The sequence below is a fragment of the Halyomorpha halys genome, unplaced genomic scaffold (genome assembly GCF_000696795.3).
Source record: "Halyomorpha halys isolate HHAL.00 unplaced genomic scaffold, Hhal_1.1 Scaffold474.1, whole genome shotgun sequence".
Taxonomy (NCBI): Eukaryota; Metazoa; Arthropoda; class Insecta; order Hemiptera; family Pentatomidae; genus Halyomorpha; species Halyomorpha halys.
The window spans coordinates 1,150,563-1,167,415 of NW_027108830.1; the positions used below are offsets into that span (position 1 = coordinate 1,150,563).

Sequence of the window (16,853 nt, forward strand, 5' to 3'; positions counted from 1 at the left end):
TATCAGTACCACCCACTGATAGAATGATGTGGTAGATTCTCCACATGTTCGTATCATGTCACTATGTCACCTACAGCAAATTTACTTGTTGAATATATGCGTATACAGTAGTAAATAACAATAAATAAATTATTAAAAATTCAGGGAATTGAGATAAGTTTATCTTGTATTTTTAACTGACAGAAAGTACCAATATTTCGTGTATTCTTTTAAACTAGTCCGGCTGAACGCTTTAAATCATAAAAGCATAGTCTGGGTATCAAAGGTTCTATGGTTAGGAAGGAATTATTCAGAATTAATCTTCAGTAATATAACACCGATTTTAAGAAACTGTTGATTAGGAAATAAATATAACTTTAATGGGATACGTCTTAAAAATTATTTCATGTCTACTTGTCAAACACGTGATTGGAAAACTGATTTGATAGATGATGCAGCTTTCTTTATCTTTTAATGACTTTTCATCATGCTGCACCCCCACGTGAAAAGATATGTTACTCAAAAATTACAGTATTAAAAAAAACAATACTTATAAATAATAAAATTTATATTAAAATAATTTAAAGTTTCTTTTAATTTACTGTTGTAAATATGAACTGCGAAATTACCCAGACATCTAATATTTCACTAATTAAAATAAAACATTAATGTTTATGTCTGCGGACTGCCCTACAGTATACTTTAATAATGTGGTTCTTACCCCTGGAGAACAGATTCGTTATCTTGGACTACATCTTGACAAACGACTAACCTGGAATCCTCACACAAGACTGAAAAGACAGGAAACTGCACGCAGATTCCGACTATTACAGCACTTACTAGACAAACGGTCTTAACTTCCAACTCATTACAAAAGACTGATCTACATGACAATAATAAGGTCCAACTGGACATACGGAGTTGAGCATTGGGGCTCCACTAAACTCCTTCCTCTCGTATCCAATCTTTACAATCCAAAATTCTTCGTAAAATCCTCAATGCTCATTATTTTGTTACTAATAAAACCATCCATAAAGACCTAAATGTTCCTTATGTAACCGATCTACCACGAACCCGATATTATTCCTTCCATAATAAACTCCCTAACCACCCAAACCCACTAGTTTCTAACCTTGCTTCCTTTTCTATTCCTGGCAATCCTCCGAGGCGCCTGAAAAGAAGATGGCCTCGTGACCTTATATTGTAAACTGTTTTTAGAGTTCTACTACTGGGTAGTTTCTCTACATCCTGTATCATATCATTATGTCACTATGATCAATTACTTGTTGCATTTTTTATACAGTTGTAAATATCAATAAATAAATTTAAATAAAAATAAAAAAAAAGTTTATGTATTCCGTTTTGTATTCAATGAATATTTGTCATTCCACATAAGCAAATCCAAGATTTATTATTATAAATACTAGAGATCATTTTTATTTGCAATGTTTTGTATCATTGGTCTCTTTCGTTCCAATAATGTCGTTCATTCATACCTCCTATGATAATGCCGACATTCCGGAAAAGATTAATAAGTATTTAAGCCGTTTACAAGCCAAAGCCCCGATTGGATGACTGGTAAAGTATAGGGGAAGCGTATCTCAAGCCGGAACTCGAACCTTGGCACAATTACTGGTTGCTGGAGTCATGTTTCAGGATCATGAATCCTGGAAGGCAACTCCAGCCTTCACGCCATTGCTGCAAAAAACCTTCCAAGGAGTAATGCGTTCTGTTCCTCAGCAAGAGAAATGAGAGATGTTTCGCTTGGTTCGGTATAACCAAATTGACATTTATACTAATTATAAATTTATAATAATTCCGGCCTTTATAGCTCCCCAAATTCATATCCCGAAAAGGAGTATCTACAAATAATCAGTTAGTAAAGGTTTGAAGACTTAATAATACTAAGATCAACAGTGAAGACTTACAGGCTATCCGATAGGCCAGATATTTGGTTTTCAAGGAAAATTCAAACCACTAATTCAGATTTTTTACCTCAGACAGTTTAATTGTTTTTCCTTATTTATTAGTTGTTTTTTTTGGCGTTTAGGGGATGTTTATTTTCGTGCTCGGTTCATCGGTGCTTGTTTAGTGGTATTGATTTTATATATTTTCCTCCAGACTAAACGTAATTCGAAATTGAAAACTAAATACCATTTTTTAATGTACTATTGATTAGAAACTTAAATGCCATTAGTACAACCAAAATCCAAGAAACCACAAAAAATATTACACAATTCTTTACAAAGAAACTCTCAGAGAGGATATAAAAAACTAAACAAAAACGATCATTCTATTACATACAAAAATACGACCACTTTAAAGTGTGGATTTTACTCCAATACGAAAGGAAAAGAGAACATATAGCTACAATCTAATATGGTGTATAACATTCCTTGTGAAGTGAACTGCGAGAAAGACTTTTTTGGAACTTCGGAAGGGCGAATCAACAAAAATATAGTTGAAGCTCTAATAAAAAAAGGACTAAAAAACCTGACCAACTGCTCTTACTTCACATTTCGGACAAACAGAACATTGGATTCAACAGGATTCAAAGTTGATATACCTAACATCATACCTCGAGAAAAAAACAACTTCAACAAAAATCTAAAAAGAAATATAAGTTATAGGTTGAAAATTGTAAGTAATGTTTTTAGTTATTAATCTTCAATTATAACTCTAAAAAAGTTTTTTTTTTCATCGTAAGGCATGTAAGGATTGCGAATCGTTGCCTCAATATAGTTGTATTGAATTGACTGATCCTCAAAATTCACAAAAATTCATATTATTAACAGTCATAAAAAAAGAAATATATCAATATATAAAATATGGATAAGGGATTTAAATTTTGTATAATTAATATTATCTGAGATTCATATTGCGTAATTTTCGGATTTTTGGATCAAATCATTGTCTGCTATTTTATAATATTGTTATTTAATTTTGTAGTAGTGAGTAGTGGAAACTTGTTTTAAATAATAAATATGGACACCGAAAGCTACAACGTACACAAATAAATAAAAAAAATTAGAACTGAAACTGTCTAATAAACCTGAATTAATGGTAAAAATTAAGTCTACGGACAATATTTTGGATGGGATTAAAAAATTATTTTTACTGACGTTGGTTGAAATCAGATGGATAAAGAATTAGCATTTATTAATTTATTTTTTGTAAATACAATAAGTAAATTAGATGAATGTTTCAAACATTTGGAAATCTTGGGAAGGAACCCACCACGAATGGTGGTACTTCAAACATTAATTTAAGTTAAAAAATCCCATGGACATCTTCTTTTCAGATGCCTTGGAGAGTTATCAGGGATTGTTAAGGATGCGAGGTTAAAAACTAAATGGTTAGGTGGATAAGGAGTTCAGAATAAAAAGACGCGTATTCATTTCGGGCCAAATCTGCAACGAAAGGGATGTTATGGTCTTTGTGGATAAGTTTATTTGTGACGTAATAAAGAGCATCTAGAATTTTACGGAGGATTTTTGATAGTAAGGAGGTTTCGGGAGGAATTTGATAGTTTGGTTTGGTTTGGTAGAGCCCCAAAGTTCAATTCCATATGTACAAATTTGTCTAATTATCATAGTATGGAAAGTTTAAGAGTAGCAGTCGAAATATACGAGCTGTTTCTTGTCGTTTCATTCTTGTATGTGGATTCCAAGTAAGTCTCTTCTCAAGATGGAGTCCTAAGTAGCGAATCTGTTCAACAGGCGTTAGTGGAATATTTCAAAACCATACTGAAGGACAGGAGGGTGGAGGTTTACGACGGAGAGTAAAGGTGATCGGTTGGGATTAGTTAGGATTTATTTTGATTCTCCAGTTTTGACACCATTCTTCAATCGACTATAGAGTTTACGATGCATTAGTAGGATCGTTGTTTACAGACAGTACACATGTGTCATCATCGTATGTTGTTAGGACTGTGTTAGAATAGGTTGGGATATCAACTAAGAATAAGAAATAAAAATGTTCTTTAAAGTAATGTTACTTTAACTGACTTAGTTAATAATATACTAGCATAATGTAAGCTGATTTAATTTATTAAAAAAAATTAATCCAATATTCATAACTTTATCGAATTCAATTTAATATACATAATACAATGACCTATATGTTATTTAGCACTGGATTTAGGATTCCGTTCAGGCAGTGGTCGCATTAATCATCGAATTTAAAAATTGTTGAATATCGTATACATCAGGCATAACAGACATTAAACTTCATTTGATACCTAGTTAAGGTACCAACTGGTTTAATTGGATGGATGTTTTGAGATAATTTTGATAAAACTGTCAATATCAAATGATTTCTTTTTTTTACCTTTTATTTGTTTTTTATTTACGTCATGAAAGAGTATTTTACCCCGTAACAGTATGAGATAACAGAGGAAGCTGGTACTATCTCTATTCGGTGCAAAGATCAATAAACAATTTTTCGAGATGTATTTTATTAGAATTATATGTTCATTTTTTATTGTTTTTTTTTTCTGAAATAAGGTCAAAAATTATATATATATATATACTAAAAAATAATAATAAATTTCGTATCTATGTCTTTAGAAATTTATTTTATTCATGTAACACAGTATTTATATTCATAAATACTTCGAATATAGATACTACACAAATAAAGATCATGTAGTATGTTTATTACATAAATAATTCATTTATAGATTTATAACTATCTAAAGTCTTAGCGAATACTGTTTTCTTTTTGGAAATTTAAAACTATACTTAAACTTTTCCGAGCACTTCATTAGTCATTTAAAAAACTAAGATCAACATTAGAACTTATGGTGTTACATAAAAATCTAAATGCATAAGAGGAGGAAATACAATGTAAGAACGTAATGCTCAACTGAAAAAATATATTATGAAATATAAGGAAATCTTACGTGTATGTAAAGAGGGTAAAATAAGCTGAGATGTTAATCCTTACTACGTAACGCAGTTACACAGTATATTTATAATCAAAATAAACCACCAGTTTAAAACACTCCGAAATAAAACAACATTATTCATCTGAACCTAAAAAATAATATGATTTTTTCCTAATTATTTTACTTAAATAAATAATTATAAGATCCCATGAATGCTAAGATTCGATGAAGATATCAGTAGTCACTGCCTACGGAGGTCTGTCTATTGGCCACTCTCCAAACACCAATCCGTAATCAGCCTTAACACAATATAATCAACTACGTTACGGTTTTTCCCTTCTACGTTACTATGCCCATAACTTTAAGCGTCCATTTTGTTTTCTTGCTTCTGGAGGAAGTCGAAACAAAATAGGACTTTTGCAAACTGTACAATTTTCAGAGATCGTAAAATAAGAAATATGTCGCTTCACAGCCACATTTCTTTGAGTACTTCAGTTCCTGATATCCATAACCAATCCAAATACTTAAATTTCTCTGTACCTTTCTGAACGGATTCCCTCCTACTATATTTAAAAATCTTTAACAGCTTTTATCAACAAGATTGTATTTCCCCAAGAGTTACCACTCCTTCAACTAAACGTACCAAATTATCAGCATATCTATGAAAAGTTATTGTTTTAAAGCTCAAGAGTATTTAGCCTTATTTGCGCAAAATAGAGTATTTTTTAATACAGTTATATATGCACAAAAAAGAGTGTTCGGTTAGTCCTTAATTCATAGATCACTACTGTTATTTAAAAAATGTTGTAATTTCATATTTTGGGTTTAGACAACTTTTTTCATTAATGAATTATTATCTATATAAATATTGTAAGCGCTATCTTCAATAATCAAATCTAAAAATGGAGATTTTAATTGAATATTCACTAATTAGAGTTGAAAGTATTTAAATAATTTTCATCTCTTGGGTTTTGGTTAGCTGATTAGTTTTTCACAGCTCAATAATTAAAAATACATAAAAATTAATTGAATTTAATAATTCATTCTAAATAGAAATACTGGTTAGCCTTAGGTTTCATATTACACGATTTTACTTAATTTATAAAACAAAAAAAAATTAAAACCTGCAATAATGAATAAATATTTACATTTAATAATTGTTAAAAGATGATTATATGATATTATATATGAACATTAATATAAATTTCTTACCTAATTTTGCTACGAGCTGTATGACGATACTGTCACCAGCAACTGCCCACCGGACCTCATATGCCAAGTCGTCACTCAGTACTTCACAATTGAGTTTAGACTGTAAAAAATAATAAAATGTATTACAAAATATTTATTACATGTAGTATGGTAATGGAAAAATTAAAAATTGATAAATGTCAAACAGATGGAATACAAAAATCGCATTCTCTGAAGTTATTGGTAAACGAAGAGGTAACAAATCAAATCTTTTCTTACATACATAATTATGAGCTACTTTTAAGGGACACCTTTGGTCATATTTCATTCTTTTTGGCTTATAATCAATATTATTTCAACAGTAAAAATTTGTAATCTATGAGAAAGAATAAATCCTTTTAAAAGTTTTTCGTTTCACAATATGTAGAATAAAAAAGTAAAATAAAAAATTTATGCATACTACATAAAGATAGTTACATAAAGAAACCAATAATCTTAAAGCCTGGTCAGAATACGATAATTTTTAAATTTAAATATTGAGTATAAATCAACAAGTGTTTATTTTTACTCACATGTTTTTTATTAACATCACTCACCTGAACAACCATTGATCCGACATTTTCCAGTATTAAAACATTTATTTATTGCTGTAATGTGTTATCATAATTTATTTAATTTAGTCTCATTTATACCCAGAAAATTTTAATTTAATTTTGTAAAATTGATGTTAATGACCTTTTATTAGTTAGAATATTACGGTTGACTCATTTCTAGGTAATTGCATTAAAGTATATCTAATACCTTTTCCAACATTATATTTTGACAAAAAACAATTTCTATTCCCTTAAAATTCGACAAATTAAGTATCATATAATCTCATATGTAAAAAAATAAAGTTTACTCCATGACTTCTGTGATTGTATGATTATAACAGAAATTATTTGTTGAAAATTAGTAGATTCATCCCTCTCATCCTTCAAAAAAAGATTTAAACGAAATTTGTCCAGAATTATTTGAAATGTTACAGCAACCAAATATTTCACCAAATGTGATTGTCTAATTAGTTCATCGGATTATTTACGTAATTTACTGCTCAATTTATTAAATTACTATTATTAAAATATTCATAATAAACAATTAGTAACTAAACAATTCATTATCAATATATTTATATCAAATATTTTCTTTTCCCCAACTTATAATATTCAAGAACAATGTAGACTTTTAGTCATAAGATTCAAACAAATCAATACATTTTGGAAAATAATTACTTGAGATCTGTTTCTAGATTTTAAAAACATTTATTTCGAATTCAGCAGCAACTTACTAAACATAAGATTAGTCACCTGCTAATACCAACTTTTCAAAATTTTGCCCATTAACTAAATTCATTTTAACATTTTTTGAACACCAATGTTATAAGTGCAATTATCATTGTTATTGGTAACTTTTTAGTGTGAACGTAACTTACCACCTATATTACGTTTTAGTGGATGAACTACGAGAATATTACTACTGTTCGTAAAAATAATAGTCTTTAGGAATTTATCAAATGATAAAAAAGTCGTAAACTTATTACACTTCCATAAACCCAAGAGGAGGTATGATTTTTGGGGGTAGCAGGGATGTCAGGTAAATGTATTCCTTCTCTTTTCTTTGACCACCTCCTGCATCTCCTTTAGATAGGATGAATTGAAAGGCATATAAGCTGTTTTCTAGGCAGAAATATCATAAAAGTGGAGATAGATTTCAGTAATTTGTAAGTGTGTTGAGTTGGAATTAGGGGAGTAATATTTGGAAGCCTAAACCTTTTTTCCTCTCTGCCCCCATTTTTTTTCGAGATTTTACGTGAGGGTGAATCATTAATAATTAATACTTTTAATGATTTTGCTAATTTTTTGGCTCAGCTAGAAGTATATTAGAATTCGCTGAATGTATGTGAGTGAACAAGTCGCACCTGGGCTTGAATAGGATTTAAACTCGAAATGTAAAGTACTCGTAAATAAAACTACATTTGATGCTCTACAATTTTTATTTCAAATATATTTAATTTATAACAGTTTGTTTCCATGGTTTAATTGAAGATTTTTGTATTGCTATATGACAGTATAAATAAAATCCAAAGTTTGATATCAATTATTGAATTTATTTATTAATCATTTACTTGTATACATTATTTGTTTTTATGATTTGGCAATATAAATAGAATCAACATATGCGATAAGGGACATAACAGAATTTTCGTATTATGTTTAAAAAAGTTTATTGGTGATTGTTTCCAATTTATTACAAAACCCAAGACTGTATCTGTATTTAATAGTCATATAGAGCAACGCTGTGCCCTGGCTGTATGTGGAAAAATGAAAATTCTTTTAAAATATAAGAATAAAACACAAAAATATATTATGGCTTTTTATTATTGGATATGGAGAGTTAGTTGTCATTACTATTTTAATTAATTTTAAGTTCATTACAATGCTCTTTAATCATTAATTTTATTATTTATTGAAAATCCTCAATGCTCCTTACTTTGTCACAAATAAAATCATACATAAAGAACTTAATGTTCTCTATGTAACCGATCTGGCCCGAACCAGATATCACTCCTTCCATTATAGACTCTCTAACCACTCAAACCCCCTAGTTTCTAATCTTGCATCCTCTTCCATTCCTGACAATCCTCCGAGGCGCCTGAAAAGAAGATGGCCACGAGACCAGCAAATGTAAAATGTCATTAGAGTGCTACCAATCGGTAGTTTCTCTACATGCCTGTAACACTCCAATTTAGCTTAGATCAGATTTACTAAATGTATTATAATGTACAGTTGAAAATAGCAATATATAAATATTTAAAAAAAAAAATATTTATTGAAGATAAAGAAAAAATATTTCTGAATGCATTAGAAAAAATCAGAAATAATTTAATTATTATAAAAAAAAAAAGATTTTCGGGTAATTTTTGTTGCCCGCATCCCCTATATAGAGGATTGCTTGAAAAAAAGTTTCTTAACCATTCATATGTTTCTTAACCATTCATATGTTTCTTAACCATTCATATGTTTCTTAACCATTCATCATCAGTGTCGACATCTAGCATTGCTCTACAATTAAAGCAAGAGGTTCTCATTAATAGGTTTCACTGCGCCGCTAAATAACCAGAAATAAAATATCTAAAAACTCACTGTTATTCCCATCTTCAGTGAAATTATACAAAAAAATGTCTATAGTCTCATTGATAATATTAGTATAACAAATATCTGAATAGGCAATATATGATCTCTCAGATAAGCCCCCAGAATAGTCGCGAAAAATTTTTCTACCGCAGAAATTGACGATTTCAGTATCTTTGAGCATTAGCCCCTAAGCGATAGGGAACATTTTGAAAAAAAAAACCGCATATAAATTGGTCCAGTAATTCAAAAGTTTTTTGTGAATAAAGCTTAGAACCATTCCCTTTTATATATAGATTCATTGGCGAAATTATTATGAATCGCTTTTGCACCAGCGGTTCCAAATGTATTCTGGGACTGTATTCATGTTTGACACTCATTCAACGCATAATTTAATATTCATCAATTAATTATAGAAAAAGATTACATTAGATTGTGCCATATAAAAGTTAAAGGCCACTGAAGAGTGTCTATAAATTTGTGTTTTTTTTTTAAATAAATTATTGAGGACCAATAATTTGAAAATTTGCGCCTTTACATTCTAAATAACCAATCAATGCATTTTTTGATTACCCATTAGTTTCAAGGAATTATTTTATACAATTCACGCTTTTTATAGCAATTTTATTAAAAGAAATTTCGATTAATGACTTTAACCTCATGGGGCAAGCAGCGTCGATAGCATTCGTTATCGAATATGGGAGTGATCACTTGATAACGTTTGAATATTGAACATGTAATTGTTTTACAATAACCATATCTCAATTTTATAAAATGTCGAACCAGACAGTTGATAAGGTGACTTTGTTGACCGGTCTACGTAGCAGATAATTTCCACTCCTATAACTTCTATTTTCTTAAAAACAAAAAAATAAATGCAAATGGTAGCTTATCTTGTTCTACTGTAGTATACTGTTATCTAGTTCCTTTGTTCGTTCAATAATTTTTCTTCAAATAATATTTTATTTTTTATTTTAGTGTAAACAATTTGCTACGATTTTTCTGTATATAAGTAAAAAAAAAAAATTACAGCACACAGCTTCCACTTACTGCTCTGCTTTTATAATTATTTTTATGATGCATAAGATATGAGAAAATGCATAAATTTTGAACAAATATTTTTATATTGCTGTAGCTATAAAATTTCTACGGTTCTTGGGGTAGAAATAATGAATATTAAAATTATTCCTGCCAAGAATAGGACCGTTTAACATAAGATAACGAAGTCGTATATTCATACATGCTATCGTAAGAGATCGGGCGTTCTTGTTTTTTTCGATTCATAGTTATTTCTATTTTTCCCTTTTTCTTCATTTGATATTCATTTAATCCTTTCATATTCTGTTCTTATCCATTTTTTATTAGTGCTAACTATGAGAAATTGTCATTTATTTCAAATAAATAAAATCAAAGATTGTATATTAAACTTTTTGTTTAACATTTGTCATTTAAACCCTATTTAAACTGCTTCAGTGAGGATAAAACCTATGTAACATTAAAGATAATTCCATAATACATTGATATACTGAGTTTAATTTAAATCGTTAGTGCTATTTTGGAGAAAATCGAAAAAAAAAACAAAAAAACATTGATTCTACAAAGTGGTGCTGACGGTCTGTCAATTTTATAGTAAAAGTTGCTGTCACACCCTGGGCATATAGCCGCCTTAAATTTACAATTTTCTTTTCGTACGACTTTTTTATCTAGGCTGACCATATACACACGGAACACTTTTCGAGACTTGTTTACTTAGACTTAGTGTATCTTAAAATGTGAATTTACGTGAAAAACTAGAATTCGATATTTTTGCACGATCGAAATGCTTCCACTCTACTATATATCTCATAAGTGGATGTAAAATAAGTAATATAGGATAAAATTATAATAATTATAATAAGTAATATAGGATGAAATTTTCGGAGGACGCACTACGTACCGATTTTTATGGACTCAAATGTATTCAAATTTTGAGAAGGAGGGAATAGCGTTTCTTTTCTTAATCGAATATAATGGTTCAAAAAAGAAAATAATAATCATAATTTTAAAAAAAATAGTAATTAGTTTTAAATATACTTTAGTGGTGAAATTACCATTGATTTCAACTTTATCGAAAAAATTCTTCATATTGATTGCCTATTAGTAATATGTCCATTGTAACTTAAAATTAGGAAGAACATGTAAGTCTGCCGGAACTAATTTTTTGAAATTTTGTTTTTATATATTTACAAATAGTTTTAAAATTTAAGATGTAAGTATACTATTATTAGACGGTAAACATTTTTTACTTTGAGGTAACACAACGATAAGCTTTAAAAAATAACCTTTGGAAGGTAAACTGTGTGTAAGACTCAAATTACACTGAACAAACTATTTTTATTTATTATTTATCCAGCCTAATAAATCAACATGTGCATTGGCTCAACTGCTTTACCACCATTATAGTATATTTCTTGGGTAACTGCCAACAGATTCAGGGTACTGGAGTAAATCTTCTGTCAATCCAAATATATTTCAGCCCAAACCAGTGGTATCACATTTTTATTTCTTTATGTTCACTTTCTAAAAATTAAAGCGGCCACATTTTTCATTCATCTAGAATAGGATAAGAGTCTTCCATGTTCCAACTTATGAATTATTAACTATGAAAACGATTTGAAAGTGTAATAGAATTTCTAATAGCCTATTACAATATAGGTGAGACTCCAAAGTAGGTACATGAAATAGGCAAAATGTCGGAGGTTAGCCATCACACCATATGCACCCGCACTTTTATGCAAGTCACCGCACTCACCACAAACATTCCCACCCGACTCCTCCACATCGGCACAAGAGGCCGCTGACCCAGGTTGCGACAGCTGATGGCCGAAGACGGAGGTGAAAGGCAGGTGAATCAGAAGATCCCCAGTTCATTAACTCTGGCCAGGTGTGGGTTACGCCAATCCCCTCATTTAGTGTGGCGCAACGGTGTGCAATCCTCAAGTTCAGCAACTTCTTATTCCTGAGAGATGAATGAAAGTACCTCTGATATTTGAGTATCAATCATCAGCGAAGGGTACAGAGAGATGAAGGTCATGGAGTTACCGTGACTAATTGCAATGCTTAAGGGGCAGAATGGATTTTAGTCAAGATGTATTATGAGGGAGGCGCAACATACCATTCCTCATTCAACTTAACGTGCTGGAGATGTTAGATATAGATTACTGAAAACTTTTGAAAAAGTATCTACATCTTGTATACACTGACATCCATTAAATATTATAAAATTAAAAATAAGTAGGTCTATATGCGATCTGATGCATTAGGCAATAAGTATGGTGATACCTTCAACTTTATATGAGTAATATTTAGGTTGTTGAAACACAATGAAAAAACTTTTTTTTTTTTTTTTTAAGACAAATTTCATTAGGTTCAGAAATCGGTAAATGGACCTGTTATATTCCTTTTCTACGCCCATATTCCTTGCGTACTCCTATAAAACCTTCGAGGAAGGAGTATTCTTGGAGTAAGCAGTAAAGAAATGTGAAGCCAAAAAAATGGACCATAGGATAAAGAGTGTGGCAGAGGAATAGAAGTATATCATTGGCTGCTTTCTCTTTCAATTTAAGTTTCAATATTTTACATGTCTATTAACAACGCAACCTGAGCTCCAAGGGAGTGGTGAATTCCCTTATTTTTTGCTTCACTTTCCCTTTGAATAGTAGGGTGTGTCAATCCCCTTTGTTAATTTACTTGACACGTTTCACTTCTCTCTCTTTGTTATTATTTTTTCATATTATTTCAATTGTTTAAAAACTTATTTACTCTTTTAAATGAATTCTTATATTTTTAGTTCATCCACATAATCATTGAAACATTAAAACTTTGTTATAAATTTCTTATAAATTGGTAATATTCCCAACTGGTAAGTAAAAAGTTGAAATCAAAAACAGTTGATAAAATAAAGGTATTATAGTTAAGTTGGGAAATCGCAAAGAAATGTTGGAGAACTTCAGATTTTTCTTAAAAACACTAAGTTTTGCCCCCAAAAAACGATTCAATTCTTTGCTACTTTAATGGGATGCCAGGGATTTCGTCACGTTTTAGCGAATCCTCAATTTCTTAAACGTCTTTAACAAATAGCTACTATTTTTTTCTCTCCTGTAATTTTACAAATGATGCTTAGTGAATTGGGACCGTGAGTTACAAAATAGTGAAATGCCTCTTTTAACGATTCTCCTAGTTATCTCACTAAGTGCTTAAAGGCTTAGAAAGTTCGATATTCATTCCTGCGGCAGAAGTTAGAGATCTCAGACTGGGTAAGCAATTATAAATACATTACAGTACAGAAGTTCATCTCCATAAAAAAATGTATAAAACAAGCTACAAAATTTTACTAAAATTATCATTGCGATTATCTTTTAATAATTTAATGGACTTTCTATTCTACAACAGCTTGTCTTTTGGAATATTTTGTGATTTCTATTTACTTTATACCTTAATATATTTGGAGCAGAAGGGGAAGAAAAATGAATTAATTTAACTAAATTAGAAAAAAAATTGAATCTTTATTATGTTCTAATTTATAGTAATTTATTTTGACAATACTACTTAAAACATATATGATTGATTGGAATGAAGCGATCTTTGAGGACTAGAATGGTTTCTAGGTTTGAGGAAATTAAGGTTAGGTTGGTTGAGGTTAACCACCTTTCCCTTGCGCCATGAGCACAGCTGGTATTGCTCCTAGCTCATCCTCTCAGTAAGGAAGTACGGTGCAATCACATGGATACCTTTAATGGCCAACAAGGCTGTTTTATAAGCTCCATTTTAAGAAAATGCAAGTGGGTCTTATACATTTTTAATATAAAACCATTTTCTTTAACCTTTTTTAAGGTTTTATTTAATTCATCCGTTTTTTGTTCTTTATCTAAAAATTAATTTAAAAAAATTAAATTTCCACAGCCCTCGAAGAAAGGAGTCGTAATTGCAGGATTAAGATAAATGTCATCAAATCACCTTTACCCTTCGTCGTAAACTTACAGACTGCCCTATAGTTTCATTCAATAATATTACTCTTATCCATGTCGAACAGATCCGCTACCTTGGACTATGTCTGGACAAACGATTAACTTGGAGTCCTTAACAAGACTGAAAAGACAGGTAACTGCACGTCGATTTCGACTATTATAGCACTGACTAGACAGACGGTCTAAACTTCCAACTCATAACAAAAGACTGATCTACATGACTGTAATAAGGCCAATCTGGACAAATGGAGTTGAGCTTTGAGGCTCCACTAAACCTTCGAATACCTCTCGTATCATACATTATACATGAAGAGCTTAATGTTCCCTTCCATTATAAGCTCCCTAACCACTCAAATCCCCTAGTTTCTAACCTTGCATCCTCTTCCATTCCTGACAGTCCTCAGAGGCGCCAAAAGTAGATGGCCACGAGACCTGCTAATGTAAAATTTCATTAGAGTGCCACCAATGGGTAGTTTCTCTACACGCCTGTAAAACTCCATTTTAACTAAGATCAAATTTACTGAATGCATCATATAATATACAGTTGTCAATTTCAATAAAGATATTTAAAAAAAATTAAATTTAAAATCGTTCCTTCCTTATTCTTCAAAATTATGAAACTGTTTTGAATTTGACATTAGGTGTTTGGATTTACTGGTTAAAATGCGTGAAAAAGTTTTTGTGTACATAAGAAAAAAGTTTTTCTTATAACAAAGGATATTATAAAAATTTACAGGACCACAGAGAATAACCTCATAAGGAAGAAACACGTTTCTCGTTTGATCCCCAAGGCAATTAGCCCTTTTAGGGTCATAAACTTAGTCTGATTCACACATCTTAGGGCTCCATTCATTAATTTATTTATTTCTGTTATATCTTGTTATAATATTTTACTTTATCTTATTCTTAGTATTTTACTTCTCTATTCCCAAAAGACCTATTCTATAAATATATAGATTTGTGCTTATTAAATAATAATAAGTCAAGTAGATATTCCACTAGGCAGAATCTTAGTAAGTTAATAAAATTACATGAGCTTTTATTCAATAGTGGCATAGCTAAAAAAAGTTTTTTTTCCGGATTTTTCGGTTAACGACTTCCAATGTGTAATTTCACCATAGAGACTGCTACCTCTTCTTTTTCCATAATTTTCCATCGGAGATTGGCTGGTATTTGTAATTTGTAATGAATATTTCTTGAACAACAGCATATGTTTAGTTTATTTTTCGTTTTATAGTTTTATAGTTTTTTTTTTCGAATCGTTTTCTTGACATATTTGGATCCAAAATTGTTTCGAACTATACGATTTTCAGAGAGAAATGTAACTCAGTATTTAAGGCGCAAAGGCAAAGAGTAGCGTGGAGTAAATGAGATGGTTAGTTCAGTGCTAAGATTCATAGAAAACAAATTAAAGATAAAAGTTGATGATATTAGTTTTATTTTTTACAGTGATAAAAATTTAGAGAAGTAAAGCCTAGCAAGGCAACACCTCTACGTGTTAAAAAAATATTGACTTAAGACATGTCTACTCTAAATATCATTTTTAAAATTTATATACTACTTTTAAACCCTCAAAATCAATTTAAAAGGACAAATGAGATGGGAAAAATCTTTCATTAGGACGAAAAATTGACTGAAATTCACACCTACTTTTTTGGAGTAAACTCGCTTGTATCCAATTTTCCAGAGAACACTAAAAGTGATTCATAAGCGTTATAAAATTTGTATAATATGCATTTCTACCCACACCCTTGGAAAAAGGAGTTTAATGCAGAGGGTAAATTGGCAGGAAAAGTGAAGCCAAAAAGGTATGCCTTATGATAACAAACATGACAGAGGAATAGGGGAAGAGAAGCGTCCAATCACAGGCCGTTTTCTGTTTCAGATTGGATTACAGTGGCTGACATTCCTATTAACCTCAACGTAAAAATAGCCTCCGTGGGCGTGGTATTTTGGTACACTTTTGCTTTGAAGGAGAGTAGAATTATGCCACCACCATGCTTCCTCCAATAATCGTAGATCCTCTCCAAAAGTTTATTTTCGGTGAAAATGTGACAAAAATATTGAATCTCTATGAACTGTGAAACTGTTTGTTTTAAAGTTAATTTTTAAGTAGGTTACAAATACATTTTTTTTTTCTAAATTGCAAAGAATAAGTTTCGCTTACATTATTTTTCCTATCGTATCTGTAGTAATCTCATGGAAATATAAGATATGCATAAAATGTTCTTATGCCATAGTATCAAAAGCGTGTCTGAACCAATTCACATTTGAAGGTATTTTATTAAAGGTATTATTTGTTAAAATTCTATGGTGGTTTCACATATAAAATAATAATAAACAAAAATAAATATTTATTAAATTTTTATTTTATCTAATTTATAAAATACATATATCTTAAAATAATACTGTAAGAAAGATCTCCAATATCCATATCCAAATATTTTCACATAATTTATTCTATGTAAGTACCTAAATTTAAAATCAAATAATGTAAAATTTTGGTAACTTGTCTTTATCAGATTATTGCACTACGTTGACAAAACTTTGGTACGATTAAAACTAATAGATTTAAGCTAAAAATACATATATCATTATGATATATAATAACTAATTAAA

At 30.2% G+C, this 16,853-nt stretch overlaps 2 protein-coding genes across 2 annotated transcripts in view; one reads left to right on the plus strand and one right to left on the minus strand.

Annotated features, from left to right (window-relative positions):
• Positions 1 to 16,853, minus strand: part of LOC106683247 (protein Skeletor, isoforms B/C) — a gene marked incomplete in the record, with an annotated part of 168,897 nt that overhangs the window by 15,228 nt on the left and 136,816 nt on the right. Inside the window, 1 exon segment of the mRNA XM_024358354.2 lies at positions 6,080 to 6,179. Coding sequence (XP_024214122.2) covers positions 6,080 to 6,179 — 100 coding nt within the window.
• LOC106683250 (uncharacterized) overlaps positions 1 to 16,853 on the plus strand; it is a 168,789-nt gene that overhangs the window by 7,954 nt on the left and 143,982 nt on the right. The gene's annotated exons all lie outside the window — the stretch shown is intronic.